This window comes from Rattus rattus, chromosome 16, assembly GCF_011064425.1.
Source record: "Rattus rattus isolate New Zealand chromosome 16, Rrattus_CSIRO_v1, whole genome shotgun sequence".
In the NCBI taxonomy this organism is placed as follows: domain Eukaryota; kingdom Metazoa; phylum Chordata; class Mammalia; order Rodentia; family Muridae; genus Rattus; species Rattus rattus.
In genome coordinates, this window is record NC_046169.1 from 9,827,820 (window position 1) to 9,842,650 (window position 14,831).

General features: G+C 52.7%; 1 protein-coding gene across 2 annotated transcripts; it reads left to right on the forward strand.

Moving 5' to 3' along the window:
- Window positions 1-581: 581 nt before the first annotated feature.
- On the forward strand, window positions 582-14,573 carry C16H7orf26 (chromosome 16 C7orf26 homolog). Of its 2 annotated transcripts, none has more exons than XM_032886626.1 (6): window positions 582-1,398; window positions 1,924-2,145; window positions 4,143-4,308; window positions 8,136-8,660; window positions 9,509-9,548; window positions 13,801-14,573. In XM_032886626.1, exons 1-6 carry the CDS (start codon window positions 1,237-1,239, stop codon window positions 14,000-14,002), a joined length of 1,317 nt encoding a protein of 438 aa, XP_032742517.1. In that variant the 5' UTR covers window positions 582-1,236; the 3' UTR covers window positions 14,003-14,573. The 2 variants fall into 2 exon arrangements, with proteins under 2 accessions (XP_032742517.1, XP_032742516.1); XM_032886625.1 differs by having other exon boundaries at window positions 589-1,428.
- Window positions 14,574-14,831: the final 258 nt, after the last annotated feature.

Here is a 14,831-nt window from a genome sequence, read left to right on the forward strand (position 1 = left end):
ATACCTTCTGAGGTCCTAGTATGAGAAGGGCCAAGAGATGGCCAAGGCTCAGGGTGACATGGAGGCCTTTGCACTGCACCCTTGGGTGCCTGAACTAGGACCATAAAGCCTGTTCCCTGGTGTACACGAGTCTTGGCAGTGGCATGTCTCAGGGTTGTCCCCAGCTGTGCTCTCCCCTAGTCTGTTCCTCCCAGGCAGGGCTCTTTATCACTTTCACTAAATCCTCACACACAGGCCTCCTCCTCCTATTCATTGTTGTACTTGTGAGCCATTTGCCATTCTGTTTAAAAATCTCCAGTCTTCACTGGGCAGTGATCCTTTGATCAGGAGGCAAAGGAACGTGGATCTCTGAGTTTGAGGCCAGCCTGGTCTACACAGCAAGTTCCAGGACAGCCAGGGCCACACTGAGAAACTCTGTCTTGAAAAACCAAAAAGAAAAAAAATCTTTAATTTTCACTGACAGCTAGTTCAGTGAAAAGTAAAAATGATTGCCCATAGATTGTATACAAATACTGGGGTGGGAGGTAGTGTAGGGCCAGAGGTTTTCAGGAACAGGGAGCATGTGGGCTGAACCTTGTACTAAGATCCACATAGTCCTCCTGGGCTTGGCTAGAGCACAGCAGTAAAGAGGGGCCAGGAGTCAGGAGAGAATTTGGAAACAGGGACTCTGGAACCTACGGATCAGGGCCTGAAGGTGCTTACCAGAATCATTTATCTTAGTAGTCACCCCCTCCCCCCAACACACACACACACCCCGGGGGGCGATAAGAACATCTTCTGGTTGGTGGGGAGCAGGAGAAATCCTGAATACGTGGTGCTGGCTCAGAACACCTCTGAGTGTCTGATAATCAAACATTCGCCGGCTAGAACAGGACGGCGGGGCGGGGCCTCGTGCTTGCCCGTGCGGGCCTCACCGCCAGGGGGCGCCCACGAGAACGCGCGGCCGCGGCCCGAGCTTGGCCCCTGCGGGCCGCCGTCGCCACCCCGGCATTCAGCCGCCGGTTCGGCCGAGCGGCGTCGGCTCCCGCGGCTCTGGGTGGCGCCGCAGTCGGACCCCAGGACACCCGCTGATCCGTGGCGACGGCGACGACGACGATGGTTCCCTGAGCGGGTCGGCGCCTCTTAGCGGCGGGCGGGCGGGCGCCGCGACCCTGCCCTAGTCGGGGCCCAGGCCGGTCGCGCCTCTTTGTCTCCGGGCGGAAGTAGGACTCGCGGCGGGGACAGGGCGGCCGCACGATGAGCGACATCCGCCACTCGCTGCTGCGGCGCGACGCGCTGAGCGCCGCCAAGGAGGTGCTGTACCACCTGGACATCTACTTCAGCAGCCAGCTGCAGAGCGCGCCGCTGCCCATCGTGGACAAGGGCTCGGTGGAGCTGCTGGAGGAGTTCGTGTTCCAGGTGCCCAAGGAGCGCGGCGCGCAGCCCAAGGTGCCCGCCCCGGCCATGCCCTCGCTCGGTGACAGGCGCTCGCCCCGAGGTCTCGCTCCTCTTTCAGCCCCCGGCCCTGCAGTCCAGCGGCGTTCTTCAGCCGCGAGCCCGTTTCTCAAGCGTGTGTCAGTCTCCCACCAATGATCCTGGTGGTGGCTTTGGGAACTGGCTACTTAACATCCCTCTGGGATGTTGCTTTACTAGATGCAGGGCTTTTACTTTGCTTATTCTTAGGGTTAAATCCCTGGGCTTAGGCTCCAGAAAGGTGAAAAAGTACACCCTGGGAGAAAGAACAGATTTTTCCCCCTTTTTGAGACAACCGTCTCACTATATACCATGTATCTCGGGCCAACCTGGAACTCAAGATCCTCTAGATTTAGCCTCTTGTGTGCTGGGATTCCAGGCATCCACTCCCCTAATCCTTTACTGTGGGAGCTAAGGGGCAGGTGTAGACCCTCTTCTCTCACAGCTTCTCTCCTGGGTTTGTTTTTACAGAGACTGAATTCGCTTCAGGAGCTCCAGCTTCTTGAAATCATGTGCAGTTATTTCCAGGAGCAAAGCAAGGACTCTGTGCGGCAGATCATCTTCTCCTCCCTTTTCAGCCCCCAAGGGAACAAAGCCGACGACAGCCGAATGAGCTTGTTGGGAAAGCTGGTCTCCATGGCCGTGGCTGTGTGTCGGATACCCGTGTTGGAATGTGCGGCTTCCTGGCTCCAGGTACTGCTCTTGAAATAGTGTTACTTCCCAGAGTCTCCACAGACAGGATAACAAGAGTTTGGATGTCACTGGATGTCTGTAGAGATCTTTTACACACGAATGATGTCATCAGTCACTGCGACCTGGGTGCTACACCCATTCTCGCTTTTATGGAGCTAACAATTTTTGTTTGTTTGCTCTTTTTGAAACTAGGATTTTGGTATGTAGTCCAGGCTGGATTCAAACCTCATGACCCTCCTGCCTGAGCCCCCTGAGGAGCCACTGTACCTGGCTCTGGAATCGTAGCCTTCTTATGCACACAGTGATAAATGGTTAGGGTTTGTTTTATTTTGAAACAGGCTCTGATTATGTAGCCTGGGCTGTCCTGGATCTCAAAATGTAGACCAGGCTGGCCTTGAACTCAACCAAGACCTACCTGTCTCTGCCTCCTGAGTGTTTGCGACTGAAGGTGTGTGCCACCACACCGAGCTTATTTAAAACTTCTACTTATTATTAATGTGCATGTATGATGCGTGCGTGCTAGCCTGCGCCACAGCACATCTGTAGGGCTCTCAGGACAACTTTGCGAAGTCAACTCACCACTGTCACCTTCTTTTTATTTTCCATTGTTGGAGACAGGGTTTCTCTGTATAGCCCTGGCTGTCCTGGAACTCACTCTGTAGACCAGGCTGGCCTCGAACTCAGAGCTCCGCCTGCTTTGCCTCCTGAGTGCTGGGATTAAAGGTGTGCATCACCACCACCTGGCTTCCTTGGCTCCTTTGCATCGTAAATTTTAAAATTATTTATTAGCTTTTAATTGTTTCCCGTGGGGATGTTTTGCCTGCACGTATGTCCGTGTACCACCTGTGTGCTTGGTGCTCACATTATGGAGGCTAGAAGTGGGTTTCCGATGCCTGACTCCAGTTACAAATGGTTGTGAGACAGCATGTGAGTGCTGGGAATTGAACTTGCGTCCTCTGGGAGAGCAGCCAGTGCTCCTAACCACTGAGCCATCTCTCTCTAGCCCCTACTTCTTTTGCCTTAATGTAGTTACAGAGTTTTCCTTCTGTAAGAGCTTTACTGGTTGAACCATCCACCATCCCCCCATTTTTTTTTTTTTAAAAGAGTCTTACTGTATACCTTTGATTGGCATGGAATTCACTATGTAGACCAGGCTGGCCTCTAACTCACAAAGATCTGCCTCCCTCTGCCTTCCCAGATTAAAGGTTTGTGACACCACACCTGGCCTTAAGTAGATTTTTTGATAAAGAAAGAAAAAAGGCCTCATCTTCAGAATAAATAGAAAATTGCTTTGTGAGCCAACATGACTAGATTTTAAAGCCAATATGCAGAGGAAGGAGAGAAACCTTCGTGGTTAAGAGACATACTGCTCATATAAAGGACCCAAATTCAGTTCTTAGCACCCATATCCGGCTTCCAAGTGCCTCTAACTCGAGCTCCAGGGAATCCATCGCCCCCTGTCCTTGAATGCCTGTACTCACATGTACATACTCACACAGACACACAGGTCTACAGGCCAGGAAAAATAAAGTCTTAAACAAGTGTAGCCATACAGCTTAGGCCAGCCTATGATCCTTTTGCCTCAGGCTTCCTAGTGCTGAAACTGAAGCTGGCCCGGCCGTAGCAGACATTTGATCATGTGATAATTCACACACTCTTCCAAACCTCACAGTGATTACCAAAGTCACCTCTGGACCAAGGAACAAGACAGGCAGAAGGTTTATGTAAATATTCCACCCTTGCAGGCTGTTGCAAGAGCTCACCTCTGCCCTCTAGTGTGGGAGTGTAGGATAGCAGGCTGATGTGCTCACTGGTGGCTGGGAAGTGGTGGACTGGTTCCTTGGGCTTTAGATGAGAACCTGCTCCAAGGGGCTCTGTTAGCAGGTCTACCCGAGCCCCGAAGCGGCTCCATCCATTGGGTGGTCCTCACTGTTTATATCAGCTGATGCCTGCTAGCTCAGGGTTCCTCAGTGACATGGACTGTGGCTTCTTCCCAGCGGACGCCTGTGGTCTACTGCGTGAGGCTTGCCAGGGCCCTTGTGGATGACTACTGCTGTTTGGTGCCAGGCTCTGTTCAGACACTGAAACAGATCTTTAGTGCCAGCCCTCGTTTCTGCTGCCAGTTCATAACGTCCGTGACCGCGCTCTACGACCTGTCATCAGGTGAGTGTCCAGCAGCTTCTGGTGAATGCCAGTTTTGTGTATTTTATCTTCTTTGAGGCGCTGGGGATAGAACTCGGAGCTGCGAGCATGCTGGGTAAGCATTCTACCCTAGAACTACATCCCATGCACCAGTGACTGCATTGTTTTTGTTTCATTTTGTTGTTTATGTGTGCATGCATGCATGTGTACAGTGTGCGTGCATGCATGCATGCATGCATGCATGCTTGTGTGTGTGTGTGTGTGTGTGTGTGTTACATGTGTGCAGTGGCCACAGAGGCCCTTGGAGCTGGAGTTACAGATGGTCCAAACGTGGGAAGTGAACTCAGGTTAAGAGCAGCCACTCTCCAAACCCAGTGCCATTGCCCTTTCTTTTAACTGCAAAGTCTGTGTCGTTATTGTGGGACTAAGCCTAGACCTGCGGCGTCTGACCTTCGTCATTTGCTACAAGCGGCTTTGTTCAGTCCTTCCCAGTGGCTTGGGTCTGCATGGCATCAACAAGCTGGTTAGAAACCCAGGACCTGGAGCTGAGGTACAGGTCCTTTTCCATAGACATGTCACTGCCTCTCCACAAGACTCATTCTTTTTTTTTTTTTTTTTGGAGCTGGGGACTGAACCCAGGGCCTTGTGCTTGCTAGGCAAGAGCTCTACCACTGAGCTAAATCCCCAACCCCCACAAGACTCATTCTTAATTATGTGCATGTGTGTGGGCGTACGCACAGGTAACTGTGGGTGCCCAAGAAAGCCAGAACTGAGTGTCAGGTCCCTTGAAGGGGAAGGCACAGGCAGTTGTGAACTGTCCAGTGTGGGAGCTAGGAAGAGCAGCAGCTGTTCACCCATCCACCCACCTACCACCCATCCATCCATCCATCCATCCATCCATCCATCCATCCACCCACCCATCCATCCATCCATCCATCCACCTACCCATGCATCCATGCATCCATCCATCCACCCACCCATCCATCCATCCATCCATCCATCCATCCATCCATCCATCCATCCATCCACCCATCCACCCACCTATCCATCCACCCACCCACCCATCCATCCACCCATCTATCCATCCATCCATCCATCCATCCATCCATCCATCCATCCATCTATCCATCTATCCACCTCCATGCATCCCCATCCCATCCATCCATCCATCCATCCATCCATCCATCCATCCATCCATATATCTATTTACCTATCTACCTATCCATCCATCCACCTACCTATACCTCCCTACCTACCTACCTACATATCTACCCATCCATCCATCCACCTACCTACCTACCTACCTACCCACCCATCCATCCATCTATCCATCCATCCACCTACCTACCCATCCATCCATCCATCTTTAAGGTTTCTTCTTTCTCCTCTTCCCCCTCTCACTCTCCTCCTCTTCTTCCCCTCGTCTTCCCTCCTCTTCTTCCTCCTCCTCCTTCCCCTCTCCTCCCCCCACCCTTCTCTCTTTTCCTCTTCCCCTTCTCCTCATTTTCTTCCCGTGTGGGGATATTTTGCCTGTATGGGTATCTGTGTACTACATGAAGCCTGGTGTCCACGGAGGACAGAAGAAGGTGTTGGTTGCCCTAGGGCTAAATTGTAGATAGATGCGAGCCACATGTGGGTGCTGGGAAATTAAACCCAGGTCTTCTGGAAGGACAGCCAGGAAGTAGTGGCCAGAGAAGACACAGATGTGGAAGGACTTAGGCAGAAAGCCCTGCTTTGCTCCTGTCCTGGGAATGTGTCCATGAGCGAGGGAATGGGCTGCAAAGCCTCGGCTGCAGAAGCCTGAGCCCCTGCCCTGTTTAGCCACAGTCAGTGTCTACTATGGCCCCGGTAGCAAAGTCCGGGCTGTGGAGGCCTAAGCCCCCTGTCCTGTTTAACCATAGTCAGTGTCTACTATGGCCTTAGGCTTATAGCTTATGGTTTAGGCTCATTGTTTTCCCATAAAGGGAAGATGTTTGTGCTGCTTTCTGTGTGGAGTTGTTCTGAGCCTGCTCTTGTGCTCAGGGTTCAGTCTCCTCCTTCTGTCCTCTGCCCTTGCTGCTCTGAGGGCTGAGTCCTGATCTGATAGCTCAGCCAGCGGTTTGAGAGTCTTTGGGAACATTTTCTATTTCCTGCTCCATCTCAGCCCCATTGGTTATGTGTGTGTTTTGTTTTGTTTTGTTTTATTACACTTAACCTTTGCTGCTCTCAGGCCGAAACGGTGCTTCTACAGAGAATTGAGTTGTGTGCATGTGGTGCACACACATGTATGCAGGCAAACAGGTTCAAGAGCACGGGTCTCCTCTGTGGGAGTGGAGAATTCAGCCACCAAGCACTTGTGCCACATGCATGCCCAAGGCACGGTTGCACACCTTTGCCTGAATGCATGCTGTCTTTAGGCCACGGCAGGTGCCGCCACGGAGGCCTGGGCATGCGTTAGAAATGTAGGTGGCAGAAACTCCGTGGGGAATTGAGGGGGCAGAGGCAGGGTTGCCACAGGGGGTTGTAGACACAGCTGCTGCCTCCTGCCGGCGGGGCAGTGTTGTAGGGACAGTCTGAGATGGCCTTTCAGTAGAAGAAAGGGTGGAAGGAAACCTTAGTCCCACAGAGGGAGCGCATGCTTGAGCCAAGCGTGGACGGGGACTCTGTCAGGTCTTGCTCTCCCATGAGCTGAGAGTGCATAGCCTCAGAGAGGAGCCTGGGCCACATTCTCAGCGTATACTGTGCTGATGCCAAATTGGGCAGTGTGGCTTGGTGACATAAACCAGGTTGCCAGGATCAGAGATGAGCCCACCACCTGTTGGTTTTGTTTTTGTCTTGTTTGTGGTTTGGGCTTGTTTTGTTTTGTTTTGTTTTGTTTTGTTTTGTTTTGTTTTGTAGAGACAGGGTTTCTTGGTATAACAGCCCTGGCTGTCCTGGCCTCACTTTGTAGACCAGGCTAGCCCTGAACTGACAGAGATAACCTTCTGCTTTTGCCTGCCGAGTGCTGGGATCAGAGGATGCACCACCAGGTCCTGCCTCCACCCCGTGCTTCTAATGAGTTCTGAGAAAGGACGGTGGGGTGCTGTGTGGATTATGTGGGTTCGTCTCTATCGAGAAAGGACCGGGGCCAGCACCTGACACGTGGTAGGCCCAGAGTTAGTGCCAATTTCTGCCCTCGTTAGTGCTGCTCAGGAGTCAAGCTGGGACTTAGATAAGGGTTCCAGCTTTGGGGCTGAGATGGCTACTGGCTGCTGCTGGATGACTAAGGGCACTCCAGGCTACTCTGAAGGTCACCGTAGCTGTCACTGTGCTATGGAGGAGATACTGGATATAGAGAAGAAGCCTGCACCCAAGGAAGGGGTGAGGTACACCAGTAGTTCTGAGCCACGGGCTAGTGAGGCAGCTCATTGTGTAGAACAGCAGTTCTCAACCCCTTGGGCCACAATCCCTTTGGTAAATAAACCTCTATCCAGAAATATTTATGTTACAGTTCATAGCAAGAGCAAAATTATGGTTGTGAAATGAAAATAATTCTTTGGTTTGGCGTCACCATAACACGAGGAGCTATATTAAAGGGTCACACCTCCGCATATGTGAGGAAATGAGTATGTGTGTGTAGGGAGGAAGTGATGGAGTTCAAGGGAATTGTTAACTTACTGAGGTGGTTTTTATTTTTATTTGATTTTTTTTCCTGAGTCTTGCCTTTGGCCGTAGGTCTCTGGGCAGTGGAGATGTGGGAAAGGAGACAGGTTGAGGGACTTGGGCAGTAGGCATCTGAGCACCAGACTGTAAACTCGGGCCCATCCCCCACTGTCCACTCTGCTCCTGTCCCCGGCCAGAGCCACTCCTGACTGAATGTCTCTTTGCAGATGACCTCATCCCGCCTTTGGACTTACTTGAAATGATTGTCAGCTGGATTTTTGAGGACCCAAGGCTGATTCTCATCACGTTTTTAAATACCCCCATCGCCGCCAACCTGCCCATAGGATTTTTAGAGCTCACGCCCCTCATTGGGCTGATCCGGTGGTGCGTGAAGGCCCCTCTGGCTTACAAAAGGAAGAAGCCTTGCCTATCCAATGGCCACATCAGTCACAAGGTTGCTAAGGACTCAGGCACGGGCACAGACAGAGACTCGCACCTGCTGTACTCAAAGCTCCACCTGAGTGTCCTGCAGGTCCTTATGACACTCCAGCTGCACCTGACCGAGAAGAACCTGTACGGGCGCCTGGGGCTCATCCTGTTCGACCACATGGTCCCGCTTGTTGAGGAGATCAACAGACTCGCAGACGAACTGAACCCTCTCAATGCCTCCCAGGAGATCGAGCTTGCACTGGACCGCTTGGCCCAGGCCCTGCAGGTGGCCATGACATCGGGGGCTCTGCTGTGTACGAGAGGTGGGTGCTGATCCCGTGACCCCATGCTGTAGGCAGAAAGATCAGGGGATCCTAGACAGATACCGCCTTTGCTGCTTTAGGGACTTGCTCCCCATCCCCGGGACTATAAGGGAGGTTGGTGGAAAGCCCTAGAATGTACCCCAGGGTCACTCGTGGGGTGCTGCTGTGCTCTAGAGAAGACACCTAGATGCTGTTACCTCTCCCTTTCAGGACAGTGTGACTAGAACCTACAGAATTTTTCCTCTGTAGGACTAAGATTGCAGCGTGGGGATGTGTGTCGGGTGTGTGTGGGGTGGGTCTTGCTTTGCATAGCCCAGGCTAGCCTGAAACTTATGGCAGCTTTTCTGCCTCTGTACTTGAATGCTAGGGTTATGGGAGTGAACCCCCATGCTTGGATGTATTTGCTGTCTGGTTTCCTCATTTGGGGAGTGGGCAGACAGCCCTAGAGATGGAGCTAGGGCCTCGTGGCTGGCGAGCACTCTGTCACTGAGCTGTAGCACCAGCCCTGTGTTTGCTGTCTAATGGACTGATGGCTCTGTCCCCAGTGGAGGGTTACAGTTAATGATCCCCCCTTTTACCCTGGGTACTTGGTTACTCAGTAAGAGCTCTGTTTGTGGCTCTTTCCCAGGCACGCAACAAATTGTCAGCAGGGCCACTCCCTTTCCAAGTGGCTTCTTCTGTTTCTGGTTTGTTTTTTCTTTTAAGTGGAAACTACCATTCAGGAGAATGCAGTTTCTAAGGAGGCTGGGAGCTTGCAGCAGCAGGTCCTCCTGCTGTCTGGTCAGCGGTCTTGTTGAGAACCTCGAATCCAGGTCTCCCCGTCTAATCCCATGTCTCCTTAATTACAGATGACCTGAGAACCTTGTGCTCCCGGCTGCCCCATAACAAGTAGGTGTTCCTACCTCCAACTGGGTGGGCATTGCTGGGACAGGGCGGGAATGACAAGAGGCAGAGCAGGGCAGATACCTTGGTCCTAGGGACAGATTCCGTCTGCAGGCGGCCAAGTATCCCCTGATGGGTTTTCTGCAGGGTCAGATTAACCGAGGCTCAGGACAGCCCTCCCCCAGTGTCACTCAGAGCTGCTAAATCAGCGTGCTTCTGTTAGAGCAGTGCTTGACCTCGGTGTCTGTGTGAGCTGCTGTCCCTTTCAGAACCCGGACATTGATTGCGCTTCTGTGCCTCTCCTTAGAAGCGAAGCCAAAATCTGTATGTGCCGAGGGTGATGTGCCGTCACTGTGGTGACCCCGAGAGCCCAGTGCGCTGGTCACACTTGTGCATGGCTTCCCTCAGCGGCACTTGGCTTTGGAGGTATTTGTGGTGGTGTTGGGGCAGTCTCTCTGTGTCTCTGGTCTCAGTTTCCTTTTGGGGTGGCAATGCTGTCTGCCTCATAGGGTGCCTCATGGGAGCCGTTGTCCCTTTCAGAATGTGAGCATTCTAGTTCTGTGACTCTGTCCTTAGAAGCAAAGCCAAAAGCTGTGTGCTTGACAGAGTCTCATGCAGTTGTCAGGGAGCATAGTGTCCTTGATCCCAGGTACAGGGGACTGACTGATCAGTAACCAACCATCATACCTCAGAAGAGAGCGCTGCAGAGCTGCTAAAAATAGTGACTGTGGTTGGGACACACTGATGCCCCAGCAAGGGGCAACTTGTAGCACACAAGTATCTGTAATTCCCCAACGGGGACAATGGAAACAGTTGAGCTCAGCTCAAGCCAGGTGGAAGGTGAGAGCTGGCATCTGAGGTTGTCCATTGACCTCCATGTTTGCCATGGCGTGCATGTGCCCTCATTCACATACATGAGCGTCCGTATGCACGTGCATGATTCACGTGTACATGTGCATCATATACACCCACACTGAACAAGGTGCTGTTTTCAGTTGAAGTCAGGTGTGTGAACAGGGAAGGCTTACAGCAGTGTGAGGTGTGAACAGAGTAGGCTTATAGCAGTGTGAGGTGTGAACAGGGCAGGCTTGCAGCAGTGATGAGGTGTGAACAGGGCGGGCTTACAGCAGTGGTAAGATGTGAACAGGGCAGGCTTTGCAGCAGTGGTGAGGTGTGAACAGGGCAGGCTTACAGCAGTGGTGAGGTGTGAACAGGGCAGGCTTACAGCAGTGGTGAGGTGTGAACAGGGCAGGCTTACAGCAGTGTGAGGTGTGAACAGGGCAGGCTTACAGCAGTGGTGAGGTGTGAACAGGGCAGGCTTACAGCAGTGTGAGGTGTGAACAGGGCAGGCTTACAGCAGTGGTGAGGTGTGAACAGGGCAGGCTTACAGCAGTGTGAGGTGTGAACAGAGTAGGCTTACAGCAGTGTGAGGTGTGAACAGAGTAGGCTTACAGCAGTGTGAGGTGTGAACAGGGCAGGCTTAGAGCAGTGTGAGGTGTGAACAGGGCAGGCTTGCAGCAGTGGTGAGGTGTGAACAGGGCGGGCTTACAGTGGTGATGTGCAGGTAGGACTGCTGGTCTTGTTCATTTATTATTGGGTCCTGGGTCACTCGATCTTGTCACTTTTTACTGGGTCCCAGGACTGGTGCTGGCAGGCGACCTGGATGAGGAGGTAGACATCTTAGCTGCACCAGTTGTCATAGCCACCCAGCACCTGGCTCCTGGCTCTGCCAGAATAGCCAATCTGGGCAGAAGCTGGCAAGTCAGCTGATGCTGCTTCACTGCAAGCTGAGGAAGGGTGGTGTATGCCAGGGTGGGGCCCTGTCACCCACCCCTCTGCTCTTGAGTTCTTGTGGGAGAATGACTGAGTGTCTGGCCCAGTAGTGAAGCGGGAGAGGTGCTGGTAGAACACGCAGGCCACCCTCAGTGGCTGGAGTGTTGTTCAGGGGCCACTGCTCCTTTTCTTCTGGCTACCATTGCATTTCACCTTGAATACTGTGACTTCTAACCGCCTGGTTTGTGCTGACTTTCCAACCAGACTGGAAGCTTCTGGAAATGCTAAATCTCTGGCAGGGTACGGCCTCTGCAGTGCTCACTGGGCTTATTGACTTTTCTGTTTCTTCTTTCATTTAAGAGAGAAAGAGAGAGAGAGAGAGAGACAGAGACAGAGAGACAGAGAGACACAGACAGATAGACAGACACTGGTCTTGTAGGCCAGGCTGACCTTGAATTCACCTGGCTTATAAATGTTTTGATCGAGCTTCTGGCCCAGAGATTTTGTTTTTTTTGGAGGGGGTGTTGTTTTTGTTTTTTTCTGTTGTTGTTTTTCTTGAGACAATGTTTTCTCTGCATAGCCATGGCTGTCCTGGAACTCACTCTGTAGACCAGGCTGGTCTCAAACTCAGAAATCCACCTGCCTCTGCCTCCTGAGTGCTGGGTTGAGGGTGTGCCCCACCACTCAGTTGTTTTAACAAAAAGGAAATGGGTGTAAATGAAAATGCCGCAGGGGTCTGGAGAAGTGGCTCAGTGGTCAGAGCACTTGTTGCTCTTGCAGAGGACCTGAGTTCAATTCCCAGCCACAACTGACTCCAATGCCCCATACCTCCTCCTGGCCTCCTGTGCACTGAATGTATGTGGTACACAGACATGCATGCAGGCGGAACGGCCTTACACATGAGAAAAGTAGACGTGTGTAGGGTTTTTTTTTTTTTTTTCTTCTTTTTTTTTTCGGAGCTGGGGACCGAACCCAGGGCCTTGCGCTTGCTAGGCAAGCGCTCTACCACTGAGCTAAATCCCCAACCCCATGTGTAGGGGTTTTGTTTGTTTTTTGAAAAGGCCTCGGGATCTTTGGTCTGTTGACTCTGCCCAATCTCTTTGTGGCTACAGTGACTGCTAAGGTCAACTTTGGGTCCCCTGTACTGCTATAGAAGGGTCTGTGACAGTCCCACCCTCTGCTTTAGGGAAGCTCAAGACAGTGTCCAAAGAGCAGCAGGGTCCACTTGAGAGCAGGCTGTCACTGGGTACAGCCATGTTGTGGTCAATGTGCCGAGAGGTGCAGCATGGTGGAGTTAGGGGTCAAAGGGGATGAGAGGACCAGAGTTGGAACTGAGGCTGGACTTGGTGATGAGAGCGCAGCGCTGTCCCCAGGCTCACGTGAGGTTGGGAGAGGGGTGAGCAGAGAGCTTGTCTAAGCTGGAGGCTGCGTCTCAGCCTGGAGAGCCAGGCTGATTGACAGATGGCTAAGCAGCGCTGCACTCAGGATGGGGCATTCCAGACGGTGGAGGTTGTAGAAAGGAAGGAAGAGGTTTTGGTGAGGATCCCAAATAGAGCATAGGGGTCTGGGTAGGGAGGGTGTGGCTGTGGCGTCTGGCTTCCTCAGACCTTGGGGTATTATCCTCCGAATCATAATGAGCTATTGAAAAGCTATCTTTGTGGGGCTTGTGTGTGGAATGCAGTCAGAACTCAATTAGAACTGACATTTTCCTGGTGGCCAAGTTATTGATGTGAGACAGTGAGGTGAATGGGCTCAGGCTCAGGACGGCCTGGAGGCTGTCCTAGTCAGGGTTGCTATCTCTGTGATGAAACACCAAGACCACAGCAAGCTGGGGAGGGGAGGGTTTATTTGACCCCCATATCCTGTTCCTCATAGAAGGCAGTCAGGACAGGAACTCACACAGCAGGAACCTGGAGGCAGGAGCTGCTGCAGAGGCCGTGAAGGAGGGAGTGCTGCTCCCTGTCTTGCACCCCATGGCTTGCTCTGCCCGCTTTTCTTATAGAACCCCGGACCACCAGCCCAGGGATGGCACCACCCACCATGGGCAGGCCCTCCCCGATTGATCACTAGTTAAGAAAATGCCCTACAGCCAGATATTATGGAAGCATCTTCTCAGTTGAGGTCCCCTCCTTTCAGATAACTCTAGCTTCTGTCTAGTTGGCTTAAAACTAGAGTCAGCACAGAGGCCAGCCTCTGTGAGCCACAGTGCACCCACCCATCCTTGGCGTATGGATTGTAGCTTCGTCCTTGCACGTCCTTCTCTCACAATCCTGGACTAGATCCTGCCAACCCCGTCGTTCCCTTCCCCAGTCTCCTGTGCTCCAAGGTCACCTCCCAGGAGCCTCTGACTCATGAGGTGTGAGGCACCAGGTACAGAGAGAGGGACAGAGCAGCTTCTGGAGTGTTGGGATGACACGCTGTGCTAGCATTTGAGAGAACAGGCCAGAGGCCCAAGTGGTCCTAACCTCTCTCCTTGTGTTTGCAGCCTGCTCCAGCTGGTGATCTCGGGCCCAGTGCAGCAGTCGCCACACACCGCTCTTCCCCCTGGGTTCTACCCGCATATCCATACACCCCCGCTGGCCTATGGGGCTGTGCCCGCCCACCCAGCTGCCCACCCAGCCCTGCCTACGCACCCGGGGCACACCTTCCTCTCAGGCGTGACCTTTCCATTCAGGCCCATCCGCTAGGCTGGTCCTCCCAGCCAAGCCGCCAGGCGGCTGTGTGCCTTGCACCTGGGCCAAGGAAGCCTTTGGAGAGGGGCGTGCTGGCCCCATGGACAAGGACCCCTGGGAGGCAGCGGGTGGTCCCTCCAGCTGGCAGAACCATCTTGGTACTGATGTCCCAAGTTGCTGTTGACGGGGTGCCTCCTACCTGGTCACATTAAATATCCAGATTGGATGATGAAAGGGAGTGGGCTCGGCCCTCTGCAGAGAGCGCTGGCTGCGGGTGTTTTTAAATAAGCCAGTGACAGCTGTCACTCACGCACACCACCAGGGAGTGCTGGTGGGTAGCCACCCGCGGGTCTGTTTGTCCGGCCTCAGGAATGTGAAGTGTCTCTGCCACCAGCACCTGTTTTCTGCAGCTCCATGAGCTCAGAACGCAGAGGGTAAGACCCAGTTCCTATGCAGCACTGGGCACTGCTCAGGGACACCTGTTGGGACCCCCGTCACCTTGGAAAGGATCTGGGTTTTATTAGGGGGCGGGTATCTCTAAATTTTCCTTTCATGTGTTCAAAATAAATTTTTTTCTAAACAGTTTCATAGGCATTATGGAATTTTCATTTTGCGGTGTTAAGCCCAGGGCGTTGCTTTCAATGAACTTCATCCCCAGCCCTTTGGAACATACATCTTTAACTAAATTTTAAGAATAGGATGTGCATGGATTTCTGTACCACACGTGGACAGTGCCCTTGGAGGCCTAATGGTTGTATGTTTTTGTGGGTGCTGGAAACTGAACCCAAGTCCTTCATCAGCTTTCCCCTTTACTGTTGAGGCATGACGTCATTCTGACCCCGCG

Excerpts from the sequence above, each read along its gene's own strand:
- C16H7orf26 (XM_032886625.1), top strand. The coding sequence starts at position 1,237 with ATGAGCGACATCCGCCACTCGCTGCTGCGGCGCGACGCGCTGAGCGCC. Across the intron at positions 2,146-4,142 it reads GTGCGGCTTCCTGGCTCCAG|CGGACGCCTGTGGTCTACTG; the intron begins GTACTGCTCTTG and ends GCTTCTTCCCAG. Across the intron at positions 4,309-8,135 it reads GCTCTACGACCTGTCATCAG|ATGACCTCATCCCGCCTTTG; the intron begins GTGAGTGTCCAG and ends GTCTCTTTGCAG.